We start from the raw sequence: 27,850 nt of genomic DNA, 5'->3' as shown, positions 1-27,850 counted from the left end.
AAAAGGTGAGAGGGTGGAAAAAAGAAAGCAAGCAGTGCCTTTAAAACAATAATTGGTCTACAGATATTTGAGCTTTCACTGCCTTTTAGACTAGTGAAGGGTCTGGAAAGACAAATAGGAAGCCAAACCACAATATCCTGCTATCACAGGGCTCTCTAGAAACTTCAAGTTTCATGTTTTTACATATTAACCAAGTGCTGATATGGGTCATGTTGTAACCACCTCCAAGTCCTTCTTATACTACTGCTGCTTTGTCAAGCTAATTATCTGAATTTTTAACCACAGCTTTTGACTTGTAGTTGCATGATACTATAGCTACTCTGTTAGTTGTACATAAACTAGCTAAATTAATACATGAAGATATATTCAACTAAGCTGCATTAAGTGAAATGGAAATACACAATTAAGTCAAAAACTAGTAAGTTCCTTAGATGGTCATGTTACAGTTGCTAAGTAATTAAAATAAAAATAATTCTCCAACACAGAAACCGACTAAAGAATTTAGTGTAGGACTAGCTTAAAATAGGCACAAATTCAGTGTTTATCAAGAAACCTGTAATTTGGTTTACTTCAGCATACTTTACAAAATTATAATTCACACAAACAACTGTGGGAGAGGGCTGATCTCAACTCTATAGCCTAATGTTTAGGACTTATCTGGAAACAAAAAGTATGTACAATTCCAATTTTTTCTCTCTTCCATGGTAATTGCTGCAACCACAGATCATAATCTTAAGGGTCGGCTCCACTGTCACTTGAAACTTTGAATATTTTAAAGAAAACACTCACAATTATATTTGAGGAAAAGCTAGGTGTTACACATACGTGGGTTGAGTTCAAGACACTCTCACTGAATTAAACACCACGGGGGATATAGTTGTTTCTCTGCCTACTATCTGAATCCTAGTTTGAAATGCTGAACTGTTTGTGGTAGCACCAAATTAAATTTCTAAGCAGGTAGAGAAATTCAAAATACTAAGAAACTTTTTTTAGATTTCTATTTTAGATTTAACAGTCCTGAGTTGAACTTAAGTGCTGCGTTAGTCACTGAGTCCTTCTTCTAGATTTAGCTTTACATCTGTAGAGGGGAAAAAACTGATAAAAGATGGGATTCAAGCAGTAAAACATGAGGGGTTGCCAGAGGTTGTGATATAGATGGAGAAACCAGAGTTAGAGTAAGAACTGGAGCAGAAGACAAGAGAAGCTTGAGTTATATACTACCGATTTTCTCAGAGATACAGGGTTCCTTTGGATGTTAGGTGCTACATGGTGAGCAATTTTTTAATCTGTGCATTTACTTTGTAAGCCTTAAACCAGCTTCTTGGATATAAAGAAATCTCTGAGAGATTTGATTTGCCAGATTCCAATGGAGATGAGGATTAGTGTTTGCACAATAGCCCACCACAAAATATTGCTGTTGGTTTCTTCACTCGTCTTCCGAAATTTTTCTTCACGCTCCTAAAGAAAAAAGGAAAAGCATAATTATTACCTTTGGCATCTGTGTGTTTCATGCTGGTATCCAGGTATAGACAGGCAACCCTAGTCTACAAAGTAGTGAACAAACACTTCTTTCATGGTGCTAAAAATGAGTTTTTTTCTTATCGATAAGGTGGGTACATTTACAAATCAAAGCTAAGAAGCAGTCACACTGTATCCTGAAGCAGAAGGGCAAACAGAGCTTTCCCTTGTTCACAGAAGATACACTCTGCGAATTATCAGGCTTAAGCCTTTTTAGGTTTACAGCCACTTTCATATTGCAGTCAAGAACTTTTTTGCAGTCAAATACCTTTTTTTTAGGTAACTAGTTGGTATATTTCAAATGCAGTCTGACTGCCTGCATGGGTATAGCAAAGTGAAGACAACAGATGGACACTTGTCTGAAGGAGGGCTTTATTTCTAACTGCATGGAGATACATAATTATACACTCAGTCATTTTCTTACCAGCTCCAGTGAAGTTTATGCACACAGACCAGCACGGATACAACAGCTGGAAACATCAAAAACGATACCTGCCACCTGCTCAGCTGATGTTACTGACTGCCCAAGAAAACTATATTTGGAAATTCCTGGTTTAGAGTAACACCTGTTGCTACTGGCGTGAGCTCCCAGACATTAACTAGTTTTTATGTTAGAAATGTTTTGCAAGGTCATGTATGCTGTATTGGTTAAATACCAAGAGATTGTTATGACTTAGTTAAAAATAACACTGCAATTAAGCCATAAATCTCATAACACTTTCTAAGTCAATAAGCCCATGTACAATATTTTTAACACTTCCATTAGGGAACATACATACCCTTTCGTAGTTTTGTTCTTTGGTTACGTGATTAATTTGCTCAATTAGATGTTCTAGTCTTAAGTTGACTTCGTCCACTTTGTCTTTGGCTTGGACAACGGATTCATCCAAAAGATGTTCTCCAACTCTAATGTCCAAATGGATACGCTGCAAAGAGAAAAAATATTCTCGTTACTGTGTCTTCTGTGCTTCAAAAATTTCTTAGGAAAAAAAAAAAAGAAACAAGGGACAATTTCCCTTCAAGCTCATTACAGGAAAAATAGTTTCAATTGCTTATAGAAATTAGAATCATGTGGGGTATTGAAATTGTTTCTTAAATTTACTTTTACATTAACTATACAAGTTTAAAATCTTCACTATTGTTAGGGCACTATTTTATCCTGGTATTGATTCGACCGCCATGAAAATGTTTTCTGGTTTTTGTACAAACTGGTTAAAAAGATGAGCACCATTAGGACTGCTCACTGTATTTCACATTCCATCTAATATTGCAGAAATGACAGTCTTCAGGACTAGCGCAGGAAGCTTTTTATATGCACTTCTGTGTTTCCTCCACTAGCAGGAATATAAGACTGGAAGGAGACCAGCTGAATCATTATTTGCAGTTTATCATAGGTATTAAAGCAGAACCATTCATAAAGCATCTTTTTTCTTTCTCCAGACTCAGTTTATCCAGTATGAAATAACTCCCAATATTCTATATGCCGTTATATGATTGTCCTGGGTTACAGTGTAAAATGTGCCAAAAGGGAAAAAAAAAAATATTCTATTACCATCTTCAGGAGCTGTTGAGACCAGGTGGGGCGGTGCTCCCTGCCTCCCCCCTCTGGACTATCTCCTGTTACTGGGCACAACGATGCCTTATCGCCTGACCCATCGGTAACTCGCTCCTGGACTATCTCCTGTTAATGGCCCATCAAGGAACTGCCTCACGACTCCCCATCCCATGGTGAGATGCTCCGCCCGGGGAGGGGGGGGAAGGAGCCAAGCAGTCCATGCCAAATAAAAACGGAGATTTTGAACACCCTAGCAGCCTTCTTCCACTGGATTCCCAGAGGAGCTTTTCCCACCACTGGAGTTCCAGAGGACAAGAGCTACCTACCTATCACTGGGCCTTCGGAGGAAGACCAGGCCCTTTTACCTGATTGCTGCTTCCACAGAACTACATCCATCACTTCAGGAGGACTGCAGCCAGCATCTTATCGGACTGCTACTGCCACCCTAACAGGGTGTCAGGTTGTATTCCTGACTCTGTCAGTGTAAACCAGTGGGTTGTTTGTTTTTTCCCTGCCTTGTGTTATATATATATATAGATATTAGTAAAGAACTGTTATTCCTATTCCCCATATCTTTGCCTGAAGGCCTGTTAATTTCAAAATTATAATAATTTGGAGGGAAGGGGGTTGCACTTTCCATTTCAAGGGAGGCTCCTGCCTTCCTCCACAGACACCTGTCTTTTCAAACCAAGACAATGATCTATAGCAAAAATGACCCAAACCTGCCAAGCAACAGACCTGTAGAAAGAAAAGAATGCAACTTGCAGTACTATGCAACTTATCATGTCATGAGTGAAAAATTTTGCTAAAACTAATAGGAGAAAGTTCTTCTAGAAGCCAATTTGTACCTAAGAGAAAATAAAAACTTTTAGCCAAACAGATATCTGCAGAAATCCTAGAGCTTAGTATGACCGCAACAGAAATTTGTTCTACTCAGACATCAACGACAAATGAAGAGCACATCTTCTTTCAGCTCTCTCAGAGTTAGCTAACTGAGTATCTGGAAATCCATCTCACAGCCTTTGTCCATTAATTTATTTAACTTTGGTTTGAAGCCATTCGTATAACCACCACTGCATCTGGTTCTTACAGAAGACCACTTAAAGTTTTAACTTAGCTAAAGAATGCTTTTTCTTTTGTGATCTTTATTCCTGCGTATAAAATTATAAAGAGTAATATTTTCCTTTTTTCTGTGTTCCTAAGTTAAATAAACTACCCTGTTTAACATTTGTGCTATCAATGTTCTCCTTCCCCACACCTGTTCCCTTCTTTTAAACAGGATGACCAGAACTTTACGTGGTGCATGCATCATGTAAAATGATACTAATACACCTCCATCTATACCAGATCAAAATCTCCCAGTATATCCTCAGAATCACATTCACGGTGTGCAGTTAGCTATGACCAACCAATGCTTTATCCCCTCACCCTGTCTCGTTGATGAGCTTCACAAATTTTTTTATTATTAGAACCAAACTGCTTTTGCAGTATGTGTGATTACATTTCCACTCATTTCCATAAAGCAGTCCGTAAGAACACCTACTTATTCCAGTACAATAGTCTCACATCAGTACTGTTAACTCTTGGTTCTGTGTCATGTTCCCAAAGCATATATCTAGGATGAAATTTAGCCTACCCAGATTAACGTAATTATGCGATGTTTATGTCTAGCTGGTTATCTAGCCATGATATCACCTCTGATGGCTGCTTTTTCCAAAATCTGTGTTAAGACCAGCTTTGTTGGTAGCAGACAATATAACGTATGCTAATATATCCTTAATTTGAATATCTTTCAAAACTTAAAATTTTACATTTTCTTTTGGAATTCAATTTAAATTAGTGAAGACATGGAATATCTTTATGACAAACGTTTGTGTTAATCAATCTTACCTATCTACCTTTTGGAACCAAATAGTTGTTCTTATTGATTAGAATCGTTCATATTCAAAGCACTGTACAAAAATTAAATCACTTTCCAGTTATTAGTCTTGCTTCTTTAATCTTGACTTCTTAAATTGCAGAACAGTCTTTTTATCTCTTCATCTTCATAATTCTAGATTTGTCTTCTTTAATCACTAGGAAATGTTTCATTATCTGTGAGAAGTTAGACCAGCTTCTAATCCAGTTTGTAATCTCTGCAGTTTGTAGACAACTGGTACAATTACAACAAAGAACGTTTAAGAAATACACCTACCAGTTTACTTCCTGCAAATGCCACAAACCTTGTGGAGTTAGACTGTAAGCAGATAACATGCTCCCCAGATAGATAGGATGTAAACGAAAATGCTCCTTGTGGCCCATACAGTTTTGACAATAGCACCTGTAATTTAGATATTATATATGTGGGGTATGTACATTATAAATATCAATAAAACAATCAAAAACCAGCTCGGCGAATTGAGTGTAAAAAGTAATCAATTAACCTCATGACCTCATTAATTTCTGAATTAATATCTGAATTTCAGAATAGACTTCGAGAAAAATAAACTGGTTTACCTCACACTGAACATTGAAATGTTATAGATTTCTGCAATGTAGAAAAGCATTTAAAGTTTGAAAACTAAGACCTCGCCTAGGCACAGAAGTAAATTGTCCATTGCTGACAAAGCTCACGGCAACACAGGCAGTTGCTATGCACGACGGCTATGTGCAGCCTCATGGTAATCCTGGCTTTTGCCGTTTAGTGTATCATCAGCCTGCCTTTCTCAAGCACATTCCATACCATCTTACTTCATTAGGGAATCTTCATTTTTTTAAAATCTAATCTGTTTTCTCAGTTGTCACTTACCATTCTTAATGACACAGTTTCCCAAATCCAGTAGTAATGCAAAAATTGTCTGCACACATCGTTACCATTGCTGTTTCTATTTACTTTGATAGAAATCACAAGGCAATTACAGCTTTCAGCATCAAAATACTGAACTAGCTGGTAGACTGAGGATTTACTTTTTCCCCCAGAGTGTCTCGTATTTTTAGGTAGTGCTGCCTGCCAGTGCTAAAAGTCAACTCATAAATCCTGCAGAAACTTTCATAAAGCATATTTACCTCTGCAGAAGGAGTTGTGACGGTCACAAACATTCCCAAACCAGGAGCAGATTCAAGAAAGTCTTGTTTATGTATATCCCAGCGTTGTACTTTGTAACTCCCTGAATAAAAACATAGATAAAACTCTGTTAAATAAAACATAGCTTAATATTAAACATCTGTATTGCTTTTTCAGCAGAAATATAAAGATAAATTATTAACAGTAAAATAATACATGTATTTCATGTGCTTATGATTAAAATCACTGAGGGGCACTTTATAACAGTGTGAAACGCAATAAATTTTTACTACACTAGAAAATGTTCTGGAATACTACACAAATGGTTGATTAACAAGTAATACTTTCTGATTACTCCTAATGCTCTGGCAATATTAGCATACAGAAGGCATGCTGAGACCTGCAAAAGCATAAGTGTGTTGTATTCAGATTGCATTTTTAGGATTGTCTTTCATATTTGTCATATTATTTATAAAAAAGAAGTTATTACATATTATTTTTTACTGTCTCAGTCTTACATTTACAGCCTTGTAGACAAATTTAATGTGCTTGTGATATCCCAGATGAAATGGAACTTTAATACATCTTGAATTGCTTCTTTGCAGACCAGCATTAATCAAACAAGTAACTCACCCATTCGTATGGGGAAAACCACGTTACAGAAATTCTGGTATGAATGAGTAAATCAGTCAGGATGTACAGAAGCACAGACTGAAGCAGCAATTCTGCTGCTGTAGAATTAGAAGACATTCTTTTTCTTTGTCTAGTCAGTTAAGCACTTCAGAAACCTGCATTTCTTTGTGTGATGGATATGCACAATGTGTGAGGACATTATGACTAGCCCCTGCTGTGGGGAGTTATTTTCAGTGTGCCCTCTTTCTTGTCACCATGGTTTTACCATATGCATCAATCACAGATTTTCCTGTTACATTACGAGCTATCTTTAGTATTGCATAGGTTAGATCATCATATAGCACTGACAGGTACCTACCAATTACCAACGTGTCGCTGGGAACATCTTCAATTATACATTTCTCTTCTCTTTCTCCACTGTGAAAATACAAAGCAAATGAAAAGGAAATCCAAAAACTCGTAAGAAATCCTGTTAATTGGCTTTTCATGGTTTTTATGTTTCCCAGTTTATTGCTTCTGAAGAGAACTGTTTACAAATGTATGTCGTCCTGTGGTCGTTCCTTGTTTGCTGCTTATCAGTGTATTTTTGAGAGAGAAAAAAAACTGTGAGAAAAGGCAGCTGGTGGTTACACATTTATAAATAACTACAGTATGTTCTGCAGAATGAGATAACATGAAAAAGCTAACTTGTAGTCTTTCTTCTTTCCCAGCATCTAGATTAAAGTTTTATTTTATACACACGGAAGAACATGAAACAGGAAAGGACCTCTCAGGTACTTGAGATCAGTTCCCTAGATTACTGTAAGCGACCACATTGGTTATCTCTTTCCATAAACTGCTCAATTTTTGACTTAAATGAACTTGTGAACTTGTATTTCCCATTTATTCTGGGTGATTATTCCAGAGCTTCCCTCCTCTTTTGTTAAGAAATCCTGTAATTTCCAGCCTAAATCATTAGAGTTATGTATACACCTGTACAAAACCCACTAGGAAAGAAATATGAAGAAGTCAAAAGCACTTGAACAATAAAAGAGCATGAATCACTAATGAATATGATATCGCAGGAAAAAAATAACAAAATACTTGCTGACTTTCTGAATAATAATTTTTTACACAAGCATGTATTTTTCTTAGATACATCTTAATAAGCTCTCTAAAGAAAGTTTAATGTAAATCAAACAATGGTTGAGGTTTTTATTTTTACCTTTGTACTAATACAGACCAATCTATATGTCTGACAACAAAGTCATTTACCACTCAAGTGTTCGTTGTCCTGTAAACTGAGATGGCTGTGTCTGTAAGGCTGGCTTCAATGTGAGAGGATATGTGGTCATTTTCCAGGAGGGAAGACCCACCTATGGGATCATTTCCAGTAGGATCACCCATCTTTGAGCTCATTTTTCCCATCAGAAACTCACTACACTCCTGCTGAAGGCTCTATAGTTTGATCACTGACTCCCTCCAACCCTGCCACATTCCTTAGCAACACCTGGCATTTGTAGATGAAATCCTTTGGTGATGTCCTTGAATGTGTCTTTGATGAACCTCTCAGTTCATCAGAGTTCTGTCATCGTGACTTCAGGGTATGGGATATAAGCTCCCTTTACTGCACACACACACATGCCATATACGTGGTACGCAGTGCCGTAGACAGGGAAAATACCATTTCCTTGCTGGAATTTTACCAACATTTATTTCGCTTGAACAGGTTTATTGCCCTTCACTGCACCTGCTGTCTATGAAGCTGTCTCAATAAAAAAATGTCTTTGTCTAACACTGGCACAGGCTGACAACCATCATCGGGTCAGTCCATTTCACAGCATGAAGTATCTTCACAGAAGTTCTAGCACAAGTATTGGTTCGCCTCCAGCAAAATACCACTTCCCTATACTGATAAAGAGACTGTCAGAAGAGGAGACTTGATTCCCTAAACATTATTTCTTATTCTTTCATTCCATATGGTTAAGGTTAGAGTGATACAAATTGCATCTCATGGCCATTGAATCCTTAAGAGTCTCAAGGGTGACATTAGGACTTCATTACTACTTTAGCATTTGTTCAGCAGAAATAATATTTGATTACACAGAATCTCATCATATAATTGGACTCTTACCCCTCCACCACAGGGAGATCTTGACTGACATGCACCTGCATAAATTCTCATGCCATACTGTATTGCAAGAAGTATAGGTTTGTCTGCAGGTTGTGAGCTACTTAAGCAGTCATCCTTTTAGCTTTTCAGTGACTACTTGAGGTTTCCAAAATTCAATGTTCCAAAGGAAGAACACAAGATGTACAACGGGACGTCACTTTATCCTTCACTCTGCCCAGACCAGTTGGGACAGACACATTACTTCTGTACTTTTGGCTGGCAGATGCTAACATAGCAGGGCTGCTGGACTTGAAACGAACAAAAATAAGCCAGGCTCCAGGTGATCAGGTTGTTGTGCAGCATATTGAGAGTTTTTTTGTCTCAGGCATTTATAGCATATATAAATTATCATGGACACAGTTCAGTTGACTCCAGAGTTGCTGTATCAAGTGTTAGATTTATTTTCTGACCATATTAAATATTGTCATGGAATAGTCTCAGTTACTTGATTATGTTGGATGATTCATGACAGATCAGATATTCCCAATGTATTTCAATCACCTGGGACTGGGAATATCATGAAACAGAATTTTTGACTGCCATACCATCAGGTACTCTCAGATCATTGTTTGGGCCCCAGTTCTGTCCTGCTGGGGACAGTGCTCATTCAGCAACCAGAAAGGCTGGCATATGCTTTCCTTCCCCTTCTAGAAGTTAGGCACACATTAGTTTCCGTGACCATTCTTAACTTAGCATGGCTAGTGTATTAGAACTATTTTGTGATGAATCCAAAACCCAAAACGATCTTTAACAGCCAATCCTGTGTCGTTTCTACAACTGCCTGCAACATTTCACAGCAGGATTGGTGGAAGAGATTTGGTCAATTAGAGTTGGCCCACTTATACAGTACACTTACATAGGGCAGAGTTGACCCTCTGGTACACCTTCTCCTCAGTTGCAGGAAGGTGAAATGGAATAGGGTCTCAAACTGCAGTCAGTAAGTTTGTTTCACACACACCCCCTGGGCATCCAGCCTGGTCGTTTTGGAGTATTTGTTAGCACGAAACGTCTGCCCGCTCCTTTAGTGCACCTAAGCCTCACACAGCCTAAATTTGTGGTATGGTACTAAGGAGAGCTTTTCAGTTCAGTTCAGCTCAGTTCACGTCATCCTTCCTGTACCCTGACTTATCTACAAAAGTACCCCGGTTTTTTCCTAGTCATTAACCACCAGGTGCTGTATTGGGCATCTGCAGAGAAGCCACAGCCCACAGAAAAACACGAACATATGTACAGCTTCAGCTGGCATACCTGCCTACGAGGAGACAATAGGAAGACTTTTCAGGTGTTCACAGCTAACTGTCTTTAAATTGCTTAAGGAGCTGGACAAGTTGTTCTCAGTAATGACATACCCTGTTCCACTATAGGAATTGAATTGGGTGTTTGTCACTTTTGTAGGACCACAGTTCAAGTCTGTGGTGACTTTTTTGCTGCTACGCCTACTTTTAACCAGGTCTCCTGTTCTGCAAGAGTATCTGCCAAGGCATCAAGGCTGATTCTTAATACAAAACATTCTTGCTAAAAAATTGTCTTTACAAATCCATTTCAAGTTTCCTCTCAAAGTGTTTTCTGGGATTAGTTTAACTCAGAAATTAATTTACCTATTTCCTTCCCTAAATCTCCTGTACTTAGGACCACAGCATCTTGGCTGCCAGCCATCTGTAACACTGGATTTAAGGGAAAAGGAAGGAAGAGCTTCTCTGTGTTTCTTCACTGTCCCAAAACTTTTAAGATAAACCCAAGACTGTGTTGAAAGTGAAACCTACAAAATCCTAGCCATAATCTGCACAGGGATCTCATACCTCACTAATCAGTTTAATAAAATATGTTATAAGAACTGTGTTCCATCATTAGGATGTGCTTCACTAGAACTCACTGTATCCACAGTCTGCCAAGAAATGTCTCCATCCCTGGTGTTTGCAAAGTGAATACTTGAAACTATATTTATGACCAAACATTAAACAGCCACATGGGCATCCTTAAAGAATGCCATGTTTACTGAGGTCTCCTGAAGTCACTGCTTGCAAAAAAAAAAACCCATATTCAGGTAACTGACTGGTTGGGAAACTTCTGCTTGAAGGAACCTGCAGTGAATATTCATGTATGAAAACCGTCTAAAATAGAAAAGTTACTTATCACTAACTGGAGTTTACTGAAGTGTGGCAGCCCTTTACATATTCACTTCCCTTTCTACGCCACTTCCACCTCTCATCCCTTCTTCTTCAGTGTCCTTTGGAAACTTTTTCTTCAGGAATATGTGTGAACACTGGGACTGTACCACTATCAAATCGTATCTTGTAGGACTGAAACCCTACATTTGGGTCATGTATGCAATTACAGATGCAGATACTCTTCTACTGGACCTTGCCCTTTAGTTGTTCCGGACACGTGAAGAAGCAAATCTCTAGTGTTTAGAGAACTTCCAAGAAGCTTCCTCCAAGGATACCTTGTGGTTTGTGGGTTTGTTTTCCCTAAGTCAGAATTTTGACTTGCTTCTGATTTCTGCCCAAACCTTTATTGAGTTTATCACTCATTGATCAATAAATTGGAAATTAGTTCCTGTCCTCAGAGAATATTTAAATACATACTTCAGTATATGCTTATATTTTCTGAGATGGTGCTAACTGCGTAACTATATAATAAATTAGTTTAACAGAAAACACAGGACAGGTAAAAATTAATATAAAAAGAAGAAAGAAAAAAATTGAAAAGGCAGAGAAATTAACTAACACAACATATGAAAATGGTAGAGCAATAACAGTATTACCGTTATAGAACAGAAACGAGAACCTGAAAAAAAATGGGTATAATAAAAAGAGTAAATGAAAATTTTGAAAAACAGGCAACAGTGGGAATCTGAAGAACACAAGATGTAGAAATTCCTGTACTTATCTCTAACAACTGTGCTTTTATCAGCATATGCTGGACCAACGTAGCCTAGTCTGATAAATCTTTGGGTCTTTGCAAGATTTATCTCCTGGAAAAAATCATAGAGAACCTTTTAAATGTTTCAGCCCTACAGTGAATGCAGTGTGCTCCCTTTAAGTACATTATAAATTTTCTGATGTTTGGCATATTCCAAAAAGAACCTACTCAGATCAACTCTCCTGTTCAATATCTGTGCTGTGTATTTGTAAAATTGCAGTGTGCTGTAAAAGTTTTGTGGGTTGACTGTAAACATACTCTATTGAACAATGTTATTCCTAAATTCTTTTCCTTATTGGTAGCCACAACTCTTTATAAACCGTATGTTACATTCATTTTATAACAGTTATTTGAGCATTAAAACTTGCAGTCAGGAACAGTTTCTGATATATTGTGTTTTGTTATGTCTGTGTATACCTCAATTTTAGATAATATTAACACATTGCTAAGTTTTCTCTGTAAAAAGGTTACAATGGCACAAATAGCAGCAAACACATTTAAAGAGACATGGACACATTTACTGCATATATAAAGTCAATGATATAATTTATGTTATGGTCAATGGTGTTAGCTTTTTGTCTCATGAGGGGCAGACACCAACAATCAGTTTTTAAATCTCAGCTAACACTTTTAATTAAGTTCAGAGGTTTTGTACTAGCATCCACACTTCTGATTATTTCTAGTAATTTTGTTGGTCGGGTGTCCTCATGACAGCTTTCTTCTCACTTTTGAGAAAAAAAAAGGAAAAGACATTTTTGTGTATTCATAAAGCTTAAGACAAGTTTACTCAGTTATACAATTGTCTTAACCACACTGCAAACATCTGGTCACTCCAATTTATGTAAGTAGTTTCTGAAGATAATGCATGTTAAACATGCTTAGAAAGACAACAAAAATTCTAATAAATTATAAAAACATAATTTAGAGAAAAAATTAACTTTTAGGTATAAATAGCTGTAGAACAGCAAATTACAGTATTTAAGAACGTTATTAGTTTAGATTGTGTGATTGAAAATTGGTATACATGTGAAGTATAATCTTTCCAAATGTCTTCTTTTCTGCCACTAGAGGGTACTCCAAGAACTTACAGCGTATTTATAGCAAGGATTTATTTGGGGTTTTTTGGTCTGTAAATGATCAAGTACTGTTGTCATACTACACCTTAGGAATTTAACCCCCCAAAATCCTGATACTAAACAACAGCTTTCAAAACCAGTCTAACATAACTTTTCAGCAGAATAGCACAACATACCCAAATTATAAGGAACGTTGACTGACATATAGTTTAGATTTAAACTTATCCTACTTTTAAATTATCTAAATTATTATCTTTTCTTCATTCAGACACAATTCTCTGGTTCACATCCTGTTTCTTCATCCAGATTTGGACAAGGCATTCCATTATTGGCAGGCTGAAGCAGCACAAAACGAGTTCTGATCTTGGTCCCTGTTTTTCTGCAAACACCTCTACAAAGACCCCAGGAAGACCATTGTGAAACCTCGCAGTCCAATGGTGTTTCTGCAATATACACAATAAAAAAGTAACTTTACATAAATTTGTGCTTAAGGCAAATACATAGTTGGCAAAGTACTAAGGAATGATGATCAAATATTGTCCTTTCTTGTACAAAAATACATGTGATATTAATAAAGTCCATATGTTGTCTCATAAATCAAAATGTCTGTTTTCAGCTTCTAAGTTCATTGACACTGGTATTATTATTATTGTTGTTGTTGTTATTACAGTCTAGAGACTATCTGAGGTATTATATCAGTAGCGCAGCATATTATCTATAGAATTGAAAATACAGAATTCCTATCAAAAAGAACTGTGCTTAAAAAAAATCCATTCAAAATATTGCATTAAAAAACATTTACTGTCAATTTTACAACTCATTTGCCTTTGCATGGCTTACTAAAAGCACTGGGATTAAAGATTTTCTCTGGTTTATTCAGGTTTATTTATATTTCTTTGCAGATAGATGTTGTTCCTATATTTGTCCATATTAAATTCCGTTTAACTTTGGTTCCAATTTGCTTCAGAAATAAAGAAAAGTCTCATTTTTTTGCCATTAAATCATCTTGCTATTGTTTGGTATGTACACTACAGTTACCTTTGCCAATAAAGATGTTCTGCCACTAGCAGCTTTTTCATACTAAAAGGCTTTTCATTATAGTTTTAATTTACTGCAAGAAAAGAAGTCAGAAATTCTGAAGTACCTTTCATAATGTATATTTCCATTGCAAATATCTCTCATAAGAATATAGGTGACTGTTCCTTAGCAGGTAAAATAAAAATACTGCTTGTCACAGGAAATTGCATCAAAACTGTTACAGCAATTGTGGGTAAAATAAGTGTGCACAAAACCAGCTTTAAATGCCATACTAAATGTGTGACCTCTGGTATAGATTTCTGGTATTACAGTAGACCTCATCACTTCTGCTGTGCTCACTCATTCCTGTGTTTCTAGAGGGAATGAGGGACACACTTTGATCTCTGGTAATTAAATCTGTCCTTTTGATTTTGGAATATGTTTTTAAATAGACTGATTTACTGGTTAAAATACAATGGAGTGAGGATATATGACTAAAAATGGTTTTTGAAATACCATACTTTACGTACACATCCTAAAGTGGGCCAAATGTTCCTTTCAAATGTTGTGGGAAAGGTGAATGACTGAAGATGAGATATGTGGCACTCACTTTGAATATGTCTTGTTTACTAATAGAAATTCATTAAAACACTATAAATTGATAGAGAAAAACATTTATTAAATTATAAATCATGCTTTATCAGCTCTGTAGCGAACGACTTGTATTTTAGTGACTGTGAGGTGACTTCAGCACAGAGCCAGAGGCATGCAATCTTTAGATATCCCAGAGAAACTCTGGGAACATGACAGTTCTTCTAGGAATACACTGGGGATTTAGCCTATTGCTGTCTCTCAAATAGTATTTAGGATGCCAGGCTTCCTATTCTTAACCCTTTGTAAAATCCACATGACATGTCTTCCTACCTAAACAAGTTAAATAACTAATATTTTTAAGAAAAGAGAAATGAGAGGGAACACTATTTTTGTAGTCAGGATGTATGTTTCTATCACAAAGATGTCCAAATCAATTGAATTATAACAATTCTTATTGCAGGTACCTATCAAGCCCTCTGACCCAGAAAGAGACAACAATAATAGTTCTTTCGCTCCATCATTGTGTAAAAACTCAAGCACGAATATTTTTCTTCAAAGTTGCAAAGAATTTGGGAAATCTGATTCTGATCAAGTGTTTATTTCTCATAAAATCACTGATCTATGCTGACACTAAGGCTTGAGTAGCCCTTACTCTGGATATAAGACAAACCTTCGAACCATTTGCTCAGATATGCAACAACTTCCATATTCTTTCAGGGATTCTCTTTTATGTCAAGTGGCTTGTTTTATTTCCCCTGTGTCAGTGTGGAAACTATCCCTATGCAGACAGGAAAATATTGTGCCTAACCACCTATTTCATCCATATCACCTAGCAGATTTCCACATATTTTCTGAGTGAACGGAAATAACAGAATTGAGCGTATCAGAGTACTAATCGCTTACCTGAGACAGAGTCTATTATTTCATTGCTTTTAGCTGGAATATTAAGATAAGGTGCAGGAAGACCCAGCTGGTTTTTCTTTATTTTCACCATTGTCACTTGAGCAATAGGTGGCAAAATTTTGAGTTTGGGATAATAAAATGAGTTTGCTGGGTGACTTGGAGAGGAACAAGTGATCTGTGAAATAAAAAGGGGAACCTTAAAGATACTACATTGTATTAGTTAGAAGACAACTGTAAAATCATGTTTACACATCATGCTAGTACTTTTTGGCAAATGAAATGCATACGAACGGTTTCTATGAATCTCAGTTCTCACAGCTACTGCTGGTAGTCCCAGAATTTTTATGCATAATGCTTTGAGACTGGGCATAATGAATTGTGCAAACCTTTGGATAGAGGACTGTGGTGGGAGGTACTGAAAACACAGTAATGTATGGAATCGTGTGATGGAAAGTGGATACCATTACAAGAAAGAATACAAGAGTATTAAATAATAATAGTAGGTATGCTGTAGCAGCTGTTATACGGATATAGGAGGCCAAATGTACTGTTTTCCAGCTTCTCCATTCCTTTTCTCATTACTCATTAGCACAGCATTTGGCTCTAGAAAAACTGACCTTAAAGAAAGGATGAACTGAATCCTTATAGTATTCAAAACATTTGAATCAAAATCCTCTGTTCCCCACCACCCTTAAACGACAAAAGCAAAGTATGAGGCATATAAAGTATCGAGTGAGCAAAAGAGATTGAAAGTGAGGTCACTGCAGTAGCAATGAAGTTCTCTGCTTTCCCCTAGCTCCTTTCCCCCACAGGTAATGGTTTCAGGTTGCAGCAGTGCTTTTAACGGAAAACTCCTCCCCACAGCGGTATTCACTGCTAAGTATTTTCCTGTTTAGATACATATTTAGAAATGTCAGAACTTTCATGAATGTTTCTATTTTCCTGGTGTTTTAACAATTGTTAAAAATCATCTAAAAATAGTCAGCTCTTACAGGAAATAGTTTAAATCTAGAGCCAAACTTTCATGCATTTACCTGATAAATTTGAAAGATACTGAAAATAAAGCAAAGCAGTAGGGTTATCAGCTATGTAGTAAATCCACATCTAGAGAGCACCAGCACTCTCAAATACTGAAATCAGTTTCACAACAATCTATCATGTTGTCATAGGATAGTTGTCTTTTAAAGGGAGGACTCAAAATGTATAGGTATGAAGTGCTAAACTATGTGGATATACCTACCTCTGTAACTGTGTCCTGTGGAATAGTGGCAAAGTTTGGGGAAGAAAAGGTGAAACCGCTATCAGTTCCAGCATCATATGGAAATAGATCTACTGATACTTCTTCCACCCAGTGGTCTCCTTCACAGAGATTTAGGCTGTCGATACCCACAAACCAGTCGGGGCTTGGAACAATTCGTACAACAAATGAAACCTAATGAAACAAAATGGTCCATCGAGAGTGCATCACTTATTTTGAAATGCTCCAGCCCTGCTTATGGTAATTTTAACTTGAAATTTTTTAAAGAAATGTCATTGTGCTCTTCTACTTTATAGAACCTGTACAGTGCTCCCTGCAATGTGGCATGCTTTTTAGCAGCCTTTTGCATTATGTTGTTCCTGCAAGTGAGAACTCAAATATTTAATTTTGGGTGCTAGTGACAGAAAATAAACTTCTAAAATAAATATGTACATCTACTTACTAAGGGATGTCTTGAATGCGCTTCTAATTCAGTGGACGTTTGTCCTGTACCACTGGAAATGGCAGGAGCAGAGAAGATTCCATGTACACTCTGAATTTTCTCTCCAGCTTCTTCTATTTCTTTCATTAATACCCATGCTTCACCCTTTTCAGCAAAATCACGTACACCATTGCTGGCATATTCATTTTTTTTCCACATGCTGTAGTCAGAACTGTGAGTAACACCTATTTGAGTAAATACATGGCATGACATGAAAGTCTCATTTAGGTTGTCCCTGTTTCTTCAATTTCCCTGATTTGTTTCTGAGGTTAAAAAAAAATGTGTATAAAAATGAGTGAACACTAAAACATTTGGCTTATCACTGTTTGTTTCAGCTGCAGCCAATTGAAAACAGAAGTCAATTGAAAACAGTCGTAGATTTTTGCAAGCCTCGTGGATACTTCAAGTTCTGCATTTCATTCTTAATAACCAGCTATTTTTTCCTTTTTCATTAGTTATCTTTAAATTGACTATTAAGAAGAAAAAAGATCACAGCAGTCAAGAGATTTATCTGTTCTTAAAACTGTACATACTTCACTTACCTAGCATCGATGACCACTGTGCTGGGGGCCTGTAAAGTGGATACTGCTTCGGGAAAGCAGTCTGACTCCATTTCCCTGTGAAGGTTATGCTGTACTTAGCAAGTTCCTCTGCTGTGCAAATAGAGTCATCACCCACGGGCAAGCTGCTGGCATAACCTAGTATTGTTACAAGTAAGGTCCAGATAACTTTACAGGAGCGGTAGACAAACATCAGGTTTTCCATTCCCTTCCACACATAGAAAAAATATGTTAGCCACATTAGTCACTCTGAACTCAAAACTGAATAACAGTTACCTAATAAAATGTAACATAATGTAAGTTATAACCAAAAAGAAAGTATATATCTCAAACACTAAAAATTGTTACGCTTCTGAAAACATTATTATAGTGCTTTCAGATTTGATATTTCCATGCTATATACTACACATGTGTAACTCTACCTGGGACAAGTGTTTCTAATGAAAATAAAAATATCTTAACCTTGTCCACAGTACTGCCTCTGAGAAAAATCTGTTTCTGATTTTCTTTTGAAATCTCATTAGAGTCACATCTTGAATTAATTAGAGTAGCAACTGTTTCTGTGGAAAACATTAGTGGTATATTTATTCTTCTAAAGATTAAATTGCAGGTTACTTTGCCAAAAGAAATGATTTCTTTTAAATTTGTGTTCTACAAAGTCTGGTTTATGGCATAACATTTAAAGTCAAATACATTTGATATTTATATAAATTAATTTGCTGTCATAACTTGTGCATTAAAAAATACATTGTAATTGCTTCAGATTGTTTAAGCTACACAGTTGTTAAAACCCAATATTTTTAAAAAGTTACTGTCATAAGTTGTGCAGAGTTTGTTTTTAAATTAATATGGTAATTGCATCAGACTGCTGAACTCCAGCAATTCTTTGAAATAACAGCCTTAAAAACTTATTTTTTAAATGCTTTTGTCCTTTGAGAAAACTGTACAAATAGAAGTAAAACACTAATAATATATTAATTTGTAAAAAGAGCTATGAATACTCACTAAATATTTCCTCTGGAGCACTGGTAGGGGGAGAGCACCTGCTTTTGCTGGCAGCTGAGTTGGTCTGCAAGAGAAGACAGTAGGAGTCTTGCTATTTATGCCTGAAGAGGGTCCCTTTGGTCCAACAATTATTGTACTCTAGACTTTCCAGGTTTGCAAAAAGCATGCCATCTTCTTGTCTGCAATCTTTTTGGACGGACTATCAGAGGCTTTTTAACTGTCAACTGATTGAGGTTCCTATCAGAAGACTGTGATGCCGAATAGATGAAATGCTTTAAAAAAATACCTTGGATTCTTAGTAACAGTTGTGCCTTTACAGTTCTCTGCTCTTATTAATGCCTCCAAGCTATACAAATGAACTGATTCCAACACTGAAATAGTTCTAGTGAATACGCTTTAAATGAGAAGCATGTTTTCTTGTAAGTTTTATTGTCTGACAGATGCTCCTTCCAAACATTTACAGAGAGCTTGCTCACTCTCACACACCATATGTATGTGTTCAAATAAAAGGGGTGAGGCAGCTAAAAAAGTCAAGAGGAAAAAAAAGTTACATTTCATAATTGCACATGCTCACACAGGCTGTCTCCTGCAAATATGAATTAATTTAAAGTAGTACAGTGTATATTTTTGTGTTCTACAGTACTGTGTGCTGGATGATGAAAGGGCTCTGTAACATTGCGGTTTCTTTGGAAAGAGTGGTTTTGGGAAGCTCTGAGATTTTTCTTAGCTGTCTTCAGAGTAAAAACCCCAAATAAAAATCTTATTATTACAGTTAAATCATACATCCTCTGTAGCAGAGTATATATACTTACATCACTAAAATTATTTAAATTATTTGTGAAAAATTATGCATAATACAGTGACCCAATTAGGAAATAATATTAAATATTTATTTTATTTTTTTTCCCCTATTACCTTTCAAATAAGGGAAAACAAGGGCTTTGTGCCATGCCTGTAAGGTTAACAAATGCTATTGCAGCTGATCAGCAAAGGAAGTTAAGTTCAAAAGTTTGTAGTTAACCATGAAGAAAGTGTTTCGTAGAGTCTTCTTTTGAAATTGTGAGGAATGTCACTTAAGTACTTCCACAGATCTCTAGTATGATGGTACAGCATATGGAAAAACAAAACAAAACAAACAGTGATTTTTTTCAGATGAAGCTCCCAGGCCATTGTAAGTATATGACTTATGTGACATGCTGTTGTCCACCAGGAGGGGTTACCAAACAACCAGTTTGAGCTTTGTGGCACTTTAACTGGGAACTTACCCTTCCCTTCTGCCCCTCACTCCATGCTAAATCAACAAGAAAAGCCAAAAAATGAATAAACTAGGATGTCTGAATGGAATTTCCATTGATTATTCTCCTGGCAGAGTGGAAACTATTGCAAGTTTCTACATAGATGGCTTCAGAACCCATAACCACAACCTCTATATATCTGGATAGATTATGGGAATTCTGTAGCAGGTTAAGCCATCTAGACACAGACATGCCCTTTATTTCCAGGGCCCCTTCCTCCATCTGATGTTAATGCAATGTTTTCCATAGTTTATTTCTGTTTCGGAGACAGGTTCTACTAAGAAAAAGAGCAAAGAGAATTCATGGATACTTTTGTACTGATTCTTTGAGTGTTTGTTGAAGGATGATATTTGAATCACATCCAGCTCACTCCCTCCTGTGCACAGAATTCCAGATCCACAAGTTCCTCAGAGAATTGAGTCTACTTACATCAGAAGCGGGTGGTCCTTCCAGCCCATGCATTCCTGTAGAAGAACTATACAAAGGTCCCACAAGTTTTAAAGTATATTTTTGAGAGCACTGTCAAAATTACTTACATTACTTGCTTATTACTAAGTGGCTTTAAACTTCAGTAGATTTTGTTGTTTATCATCACAATTACTGAACCAGCTAACCACTTATTGAAACATACTGTGACACTTCCAGGACAACACTTAAAATGAGAACAAAGCACTCAGCTCTGGATCCAGCACGGAATTATTTAATATATCAGACAAGCCTTTTCCTTTCGAAGAAAAATTGCTGCCAAAAGGCATGTCACCAGACTAGATCATTCTGGTTCCATGACTACATGTTATGAATGTATCCAGGAACAGGACAATACATGCCTGCTGAATAATTTGGCACAGCTATTACAAGAAAAACTTACTAAATTATAAAAGAAACTGAATCATTGGAAGTCATTAACTTGGGAAGTCATTTGAGGTTTCTAAGTACAGAGTAGACAAACAAATATCAAAAATCACAAAAGTTATAGCTGATTCTTCCCTCGGAATAGAAGTGCGTGATGCTTTGTACAGAGTATCCAAGAGGCTTTCCAGTTCTGCAATTCTGTGTCATCAGTTTATCCTTCTTCTAGAGCTCCATTACTCCAGTTTCTTGAGTTTATCATACTGTTCAAGATCGGATATGTAGTTAATGGAATACCACTGAGCCTAGATCTTTTATTTTCCTACCTTGTCAGTGTGGGAATGAGATATTTTGAAGCATTCATGTTTGAAAAACCAAAGAGGGATTCTTTCTTCAAAGACTGCAGATAGTTACAGGGAAACTGGATTATAGTCCTTATTCTTCTTTGATCCTGATCCAAAATGGAGATTTTCTTTTCCTTACCATTCCTACATGGGACCTTTCCCTGTTTACAGTGAGGGCTCTACCGTGACAGATTTCTGAGGATCAAAATCTTCAGGACCTACAGCCTCATTCTTATCTTTGTTGGATTCATAATGAAATTGTTGGACAAAATACAGTGACTATAAATTTATTTAGTTATCTTCTCTCCTCTCTCTGCCCCCTCCCTCCCCTCCCCACCCCCATGGCTGAAGGAAAACAGAGAAAAACATACCAAGTAATGTTGTCAGAAAATACCAGAGGACTGTCATTGTGAAGGACATCAAAACACCAAACATATCTCATAGATGGAAAGAAAAAAAAAAAAAAAAAACCAGGAAAAAAAAAATATTTCCACTCAATGGATTACTTTCATGGCTGGGAAGCCACAGATGCCAAATTTCTGTGGGCCAGCAGTGGGAGAAAAAAATTGCTGTGGGCTCAGAACCTATGCTTGCATTCATTCTTCAGTTTGCATGTCCCATTAGAAAGCAGTTGAAAACTCATACAAAAATGGAAAAAAACCCTTCCATTTGTAAATCATTTTGCCTGTATATATAATTGGACTTTTTTCTTTCTCTTTTACAGCAAAATAACCTTTGTTTTTCAAGTTTGCTTCTCTTCAGGTACACCTATTTTCTATCTACATGCATTCCTCTCCAGACCCCAAATGCTAGCATGAGTAGGCTTATAAAGCTTGTTTTACCTAAGCATCAATGTGAAACTGTGCCTTGTTTTTAATTTTACTTGCAGAAGTGTGTAACTTCTGCTGTTTCTTGTCAAGGAGGCAACAGCCTTACAGTTTCTGCAGGCTTTACCAAGAATCACAGGATGAAAGCTGGAAAGCATAAAACAAAAGTGGTGTCCAGATATTTTTGGTTTTTAAATAACCATCATAACTGTGTCTAAAATATTCTGGTTTTTAGCTAATCAAAAAAATTAATGAAGAAAACAAGGAAAAAAATCCCTGCTTAAAAGTATAACAGTCAGTATCATGGTGATTCTTGAATCATTTACACGACACAAAAACGCTTATATGAACATGTTTAGGCTATCACACAGGAATATAGCACATTAAGAGGGTGTAAATTCCATTTTGATTAGTCAGAGAATAATTTAGACCTTTTTCTGGTAAGCGACAAGATTGGCATGATTAGTTATGACTTTTCTGTTAAACTGTAAGATAAAGAGAAAGGAGATCTAACTGAAATGATTGATGTGAAGTTAGAGTGCCCACCTTCATTCAAAACAGCAGCTCCAGAAATTTTGTATTTATATTCCTGAAGTACTACCACAAAATTTCCATTTTTCTGGTAAGGAGTATATGTGCAACTTTGATATTCACAGGCTGTTTAATATGCTTATGACTAGCTAGCATGTCTTTGTCTCCTAAGAAAAACATAGCATTGTATTACTTAAGAAGGATTATACAGCCTTACTTTCTCTCCTGTAGTTACCATGGATACACATACGATTATGGACACTCAGCAATGCCAAAAGGTTTACATTCAGTCAAAACCCTCTGAGCTCTAAGTTGTAAAATCTCGGTACCAGAATGGCAAGCAGCAGAATGTTTTCTCATGAAGAAATGTTGGTGTTTATTTGGAAGCTTTTATAAAATAAAGCATTTCCACAGGAGAATAAAGCATTTCCAATATTGGATGGTACAACAGCAGGGAAGGCAACTTTAATCTCTATTTATGTTTTGGGATAAAAATTTAGTTTGCAGATTAAGGTACCTAAAATGAGTGTATATATATGAACTAGATACAACAACTGCCACTATCTATAATGGACCAGTTGTTACGGTCAATACAATCTAGAGAACTGCTCAGCTCCCCCTTTAATCCATACTTATATTTGACCAAATAAATAACTGATAAGTAGCTCTCTGGTCTCCACTAACTGTATTGATATGGTCTCCATTGATCAGACACCTAGTTCTCATGTAAGCATTTACAAATAATATTGAGACCTTACCTGGAATATTGAGACTGCATCTGGAATATTGTGTCCAGTTCAGGGCCCCTCAGTCCCTTCCACTACATCAAGTTGCTCCAAGCCCCATCCAGCCTGGCCTTGAACACTTTCAGGGAGGGAGCAGCCACAGCTACTCTGGGCAATCTGTTCCAGTGTCTCACCACCCTCACAGTGAAGAACTTCCTTACATCTAACCTAAATCTCCCCTCTTTCAGTTTAAAAACACTACCCCTTGTCCTATTACTACATACCTTTGTAAAAATTTCCTCCCCACCTTTCCTGCAGGCCCCTTTTAAGCACTGGCAGGCCACTCTAAGGTCTCCCTGGAGCCTTCTTTTCTCCAGGCTGAACGTCCCCAACTCTCTCAGCCTGTCCTCGCAGGGGAGGTGCTCCAGCCCCCTCATCATCTTCATGGCCCTCCTTTGGACTCATTCCAAAAGGTCTGCCTTTCACTTCATTGTAAAGTGGAATGAACCTGTATCATTAACATTTGTACTTCTTGTTTGCTGTTGAATTTCCTCTGGAGAAAGATTTAAAGCCATACCACTACAAAGGCTACTTTCCAAAGTGTTGACTTCCTAAGACCAATTCAATGTTTTCTTTGCCTTGTAGAAATGTCAGTCCTTTATCTCTGTGGCAACACTGTATAAAACCACTAAATTATATTTCTGAAGTAGTCACTGTCAAGGACACTCTTTGCTTATATTATTTCCTGCTTCACAGTTAGTTTTGTTGACTTTTCTTGTATTTTTTTTTTAAAAATGTCATATATATATTAAATCATAGCTATGGAGTTTTTAGAGTTATGTCTTTAATTCATGTGAATAATGAGGTACTGTAAAAAATGCATTGATCTTTTCTGAGAAGTCATCCATATATCACAGTCTGCACATGGCTCTAATTCAGTAAAAGACCCATTATTTGCCACCACAGCACAGTATCTTCTTCTGACCTCAGTACTGGTGAGGAGTCAATGCACTCTTCAGGGTAGCATTGGAATGAGGAACTGGGATGGGATTTTTGTGACCAAGATATATTTTTTACCTTTCCCCATGGAAATTCTATAGGAAAATCAGTACAACTTTCCTGTTTACATATATAATTCTGTCATCATTCCTTAGTTATAAATATGTTCTAATCACACCAAGACAAACTAGGAATTTCCAATTTAATGACAACTGATAAAAAAAGGTTATGTCATTCAAGAGCATAAGAAGATCTTAGATATAGTAAAGACCTCAGGCACTTGCGGTATTGCATCCAGCATTTATTAGACCTCATCTAGAATGTTGTATCCGGTATTGTGCCGCCCCTTAGCCTCCATACAAGAAAGACATTGATAAACTTGAGTCTGTTCAGTGGATAACCACCAAGTTTTGTTCAGCCTGCAGAAGGGAAGACTTTCAAGGGAACCTGGTAGTAGCCTTCCAGTGCCTATAAGGAGATCATCAAGAAGATGGAGTTAGAACCTTCATAGTTGTGCGCGTTGGTAGGATGAGTGACAATGGGCATAAATTTAAGCAAGTGAGGTTCTAACTGGATATAAGGAAAAGCTTTTTCACTATCATAACAGTCAAGTAGTGAAGCAGTAGGCCTAAAGATGCAGGTTTCTCACTCCTTGGAGGCTTTAAGATGAGACTGGGTAAAGCCTTGAGCAACCTCATCTAATCTCAAAGATGACTTTGCTTTGAGTAGGAGATTGGACTACAGACCTCCTGAGGTCCCTTATGACCTGAACTGTCCTGTAATCTTATATTATGAAGAAAATTTGTTTCTGATCTTACTCCAATGCTTCAAGTAACAGCAAAAAACTTTAACCTGTGTAATAATCTCATAGGTTCCCTCCACATCTGGGATTTCTCTTTCGTAAGTAATACCAAGAACGTAATCACAAAATTAACGTTTGTAAAGGAAGGGAATGTAGGGCTGATTTCTATGGGTGACGTGAATACACGCCTATGCTGTACAACAGAATTCAGTGCAGAATTCCCTGAGTTAGCACCAATCAATCTCTCTCCAAAACTCACGACACTAAAGTTAAGTGAACATGGTGAATCACATGGAGCTAATTAATTGACTGAGAGATGGAATCTATAAATTCAGAAACAGGGTCTTGCAAACACGGTTATGTTTCTTTTGAGTTCTGAAGAAAGCTCCATGCAATCTCTGCACATTGATCAATGACAGCAGCTTCCACAGAGGTGTTTATGTGCTTATGGAGGATCACTGGATGAAACACAAATAATGCTGCAGAGAACTATATGCATGCCTACACAGTTTATTACAGGAAACTTCAAGTCTTTTCTGACCCTCCTCACAACAAATAATATTACCGGGGTTTTTTTTACAGTCTTTTATAAATGTCGTGAAGTCAACTCCTATCAAATGGATTTTCTTCATTAACACTAATCCTATCATTATGCTGAAGGAATCCACTAGTCAGCCATCCTCACTTAAAACATTTAGAACTGGGTGGTTATCATAAAGACATTATGCTGCATATATAAATAATTGTTTTATAACTTGGTTATAAATATGCCCCAATGCACAAAAAGAAACTTTCTACAGAATTACCAACTCTGACAGCAGAAAGAAAAGGTAGTTTTCATGACATACATACCCAAGAGCACAAAAGGTCTTAAAAGTAGTGTAGAGCAGAAGAAACAAGACTACTATATATAAGACATTATTGTTTCTGACCACAGGCCAGGATCTCTTGTCTACAACAAAAAACTTGCTCTTCTCTGGAAATAGTGAATCAAATAAAATGTTCTGTTCATCCTTTCGTTCTCAACAAAACTCAGGAGAATGTGAACTACAAGAACAATTTTTTTCTAAATCAGTATTTTCACCGGTATCGCAGAAAGAAAAAGTATTAAAAAATATTTTTTTTTTTTTTTAATTGAAGAAAGCTGCTGTTTAAGTGATGGCTTATATACTTTCTTGTAATTGTTACTGCTGTTTCAGATCCCTGCATTATTAATAATCATAAGTACCTGAGTGTGAGTTTTATTTATCAATTATTGCAGTGAAGAAGCGAATTCAACAAAGAGATGACAAATTTAAGTTTTCTCCATTATATTCTGCATTAACTACAAATTAAGGATAAATTGATATCAATCTGTATTTCAGGAAGCTGCACTGCTCATTTACTTCTCTTACTTCTAAAAGTAAATCAATGGCAAGTATCATGTTAGGAGGAGTTGTATTGCTAGAAATGCTTGAATGGATTTTTAATTCTGAAGCACTGGTATAAATATGAATTAGAAACACTACAATTATGCCAATGTAAACATAATCAGAATCTGACCTATTATTTTAAAAGATGTAAAGCTCCTATTGTAATTTATTTTGTCAATAGAAAAGCCATTGCCCAGACAACATTTTAATTAACCACCCCAAATTCTGTTGGCAGATTCAATTAAGAAAGATACTATGCTTCACTTCTTGTCCTAACCTGTTCTTCAAAGTTACAATGCAGTTTACTGAATATATTATCGGCTATGGGTTCTGAGAAACTGTTATAGCAGTTGCTTGGACAACATTTTATAATTATCAATAAAATACATTATTAGAAAACAAAACAAAAGAATTGTATTAAAATACCACAGTTACCTGTAAAACTAAGAGTAAATCAGCACAGAAATGGGGAAAGACTTCACTGAACATTTACATTCTTCTCTTTCTCAGCCCCTACATTTATTTTGCTATATAAGCAGTAACAGCCCTATATGATCATTGTAATACGACACATTTCTAACTGTCTCTAGAATTGCTGTAATAGAAAAAGCTGGAACAATCAAAATCAGACATTTAAAAGCATTGATTTACTTATCTAAATAACAGGCAAAATATTCTGTAATGGATGAATTTATTCCAAAATATTTTGTGAAGAATATTTATTCAATTTAGTTTAGAGAATCATAGAAACATCAGTCGGGAGGGACCTCTGGAGATGCCCTGTTCAGCTTCTTATTCAAAGCAGGGCTGTCACCTAACCAGCTCATGTCAGCTCTGCCTTTGGCTGAGTCATGAGAACCACCAAGGGTAGAGATTTCCATCAGCTCCATCGGTAACCCATTCCAGTGCTGTACCACACTCCTTGTGGAAAAGTTTTTCCTCCTCAGCAATCTGAACGTCCCAAGGTGCAGTCTGTGGCTGTTGTCCTTTATTACATCATCTGCCATTGCCAAGAGGAGTTTTGGCTTTTCCGTCTTCGATGGGAAGCATGCTTCAAGAGATTGCAGGCTGTTATTAGATAGCCCTTGACCTCTTCTTCACCAGGCTAAACAAGCTCAGATCCCTCAGCCTCTCCTTCTATGTCATGTACTGTAGTCTAGCATGTCTCAATAGCCCTCCACTGCACCCTCTCAAGTCTCTCAATATCCCTCTTGATTTGGGAACCTCGGCACTGAATACAGCATCCAGTGGCGAGTACAGGCTGCAGGAACTTCCCTCAGTCTGCTGGCCTTGCAACCCCAGATGCAGCCCAGCATGCATTTTGCTGTACTCATGATGAGAGCACACTA

The 27,850-nt window shown here is 36.8% G+C and overlaps 2 protein-coding genes across 2 annotated transcripts; both read right to left on the bottom strand.

Moving 5' to 3' along the window:
* Positions 1 to 1,308: 1,308 nt before the first annotated feature.
* On the bottom strand, positions 1,309 to 7,237 carry LOC104353316 (transmembrane emp24 domain-containing protein 11-like). The gene is made up of 5 exons (XM_086464463.1): positions 7,108 to 7,237; positions 6,119 to 6,219; positions 5,268 to 5,393; positions 2,298 to 2,444; positions 1,309 to 1,458 (listed from the first exon to the last, which is right to left on the bottom strand). The coding sequence occupies exons 1-5, from the start codon at positions 7,235 to 7,237 to the stop codon at positions 1,309 to 1,311; spliced, it is 654 nt and encodes a 217-aa protein (XP_086320589.1).
* Positions 7,238 to 13,163: 5,926 nt separating this feature from the next.
* SPON2 (spondin 2) lies at positions 13,164 to 17,917 on the bottom strand. Its single transcript, XM_009959865.2, has 5 exons — positions 17,695 to 17,917; positions 17,114 to 17,337; positions 16,654 to 16,845; positions 15,414 to 15,588; positions 13,164 to 13,342 (listed from the first exon to the last, which is right to left on the bottom strand). The coding sequence occupies exons 1-5, from the start codon at positions 17,915 to 17,917 to the stop codon at positions 13,164 to 13,166; spliced, it is 993 nt and encodes a 330-aa protein (XP_009958167.1).
* Between the last annotated feature and the right edge of the window lie 9,933 nt (positions 17,918 to 27,850).

The sequence above is a fragment of the Leptosomus discolor genome, chromosome 4, assembly GCF_034619465.1.
Source record: "Leptosomus discolor isolate bLepDis1 chromosome 4, bLepDis1.hap2, whole genome shotgun sequence".
NCBI classification, from domain to species: domain Eukaryota; kingdom Metazoa; phylum Chordata; class Aves; order Leptosomiformes; family Leptosomidae; genus Leptosomus; species Leptosomus discolor.
Note: the sequence above shows the minus strand (reverse complement) of the source record. Positions and strands in the feature narration are given on the sequence as shown.

Coding starts and splice junctions, on each gene's coding strand:
- SPON2 (XM_009959865.2), bottom strand. CDS start 17,917: ATGGAAAACCTGATGTTTGTCTACCGCTCCTGTAAAGTTATCTGGACC. Junction 17,338..17,694: donor ACAGTGGTCATCGATGCTAG/GTAAGTGAAGTA, acceptor TTACTCAAATAG/GTGTTACTCACAGTTCTGAC. Junction 13,343..15,413: donor AATAATAGACTCTGTCTCAG/GTAAGCGATTAG, acceptor TGTATATTGCAG/AAACACCATTGGACTGCGAG.
- LOC104353316 (XM_086464463.1), bottom strand. CDS start 7,237: ATGAAAAGCCAATTAACAGGATTTCTTACGAGTTTTTGGATTTCCTTT. Junction 6,220..7,107: donor CAGCGACACGTTGGTAATTG/GTAGGTACCTGT, acceptor GTTTTTATTCAG/GGAGTTACAAAGTACAACGC. Junction 2,445..5,267: donor CATTTGCAGGAAGTAAACTG/GTAGGTGTATTT, acceptor TTCTCTTTGCAG/CGTATCCATTTGGACATTAG.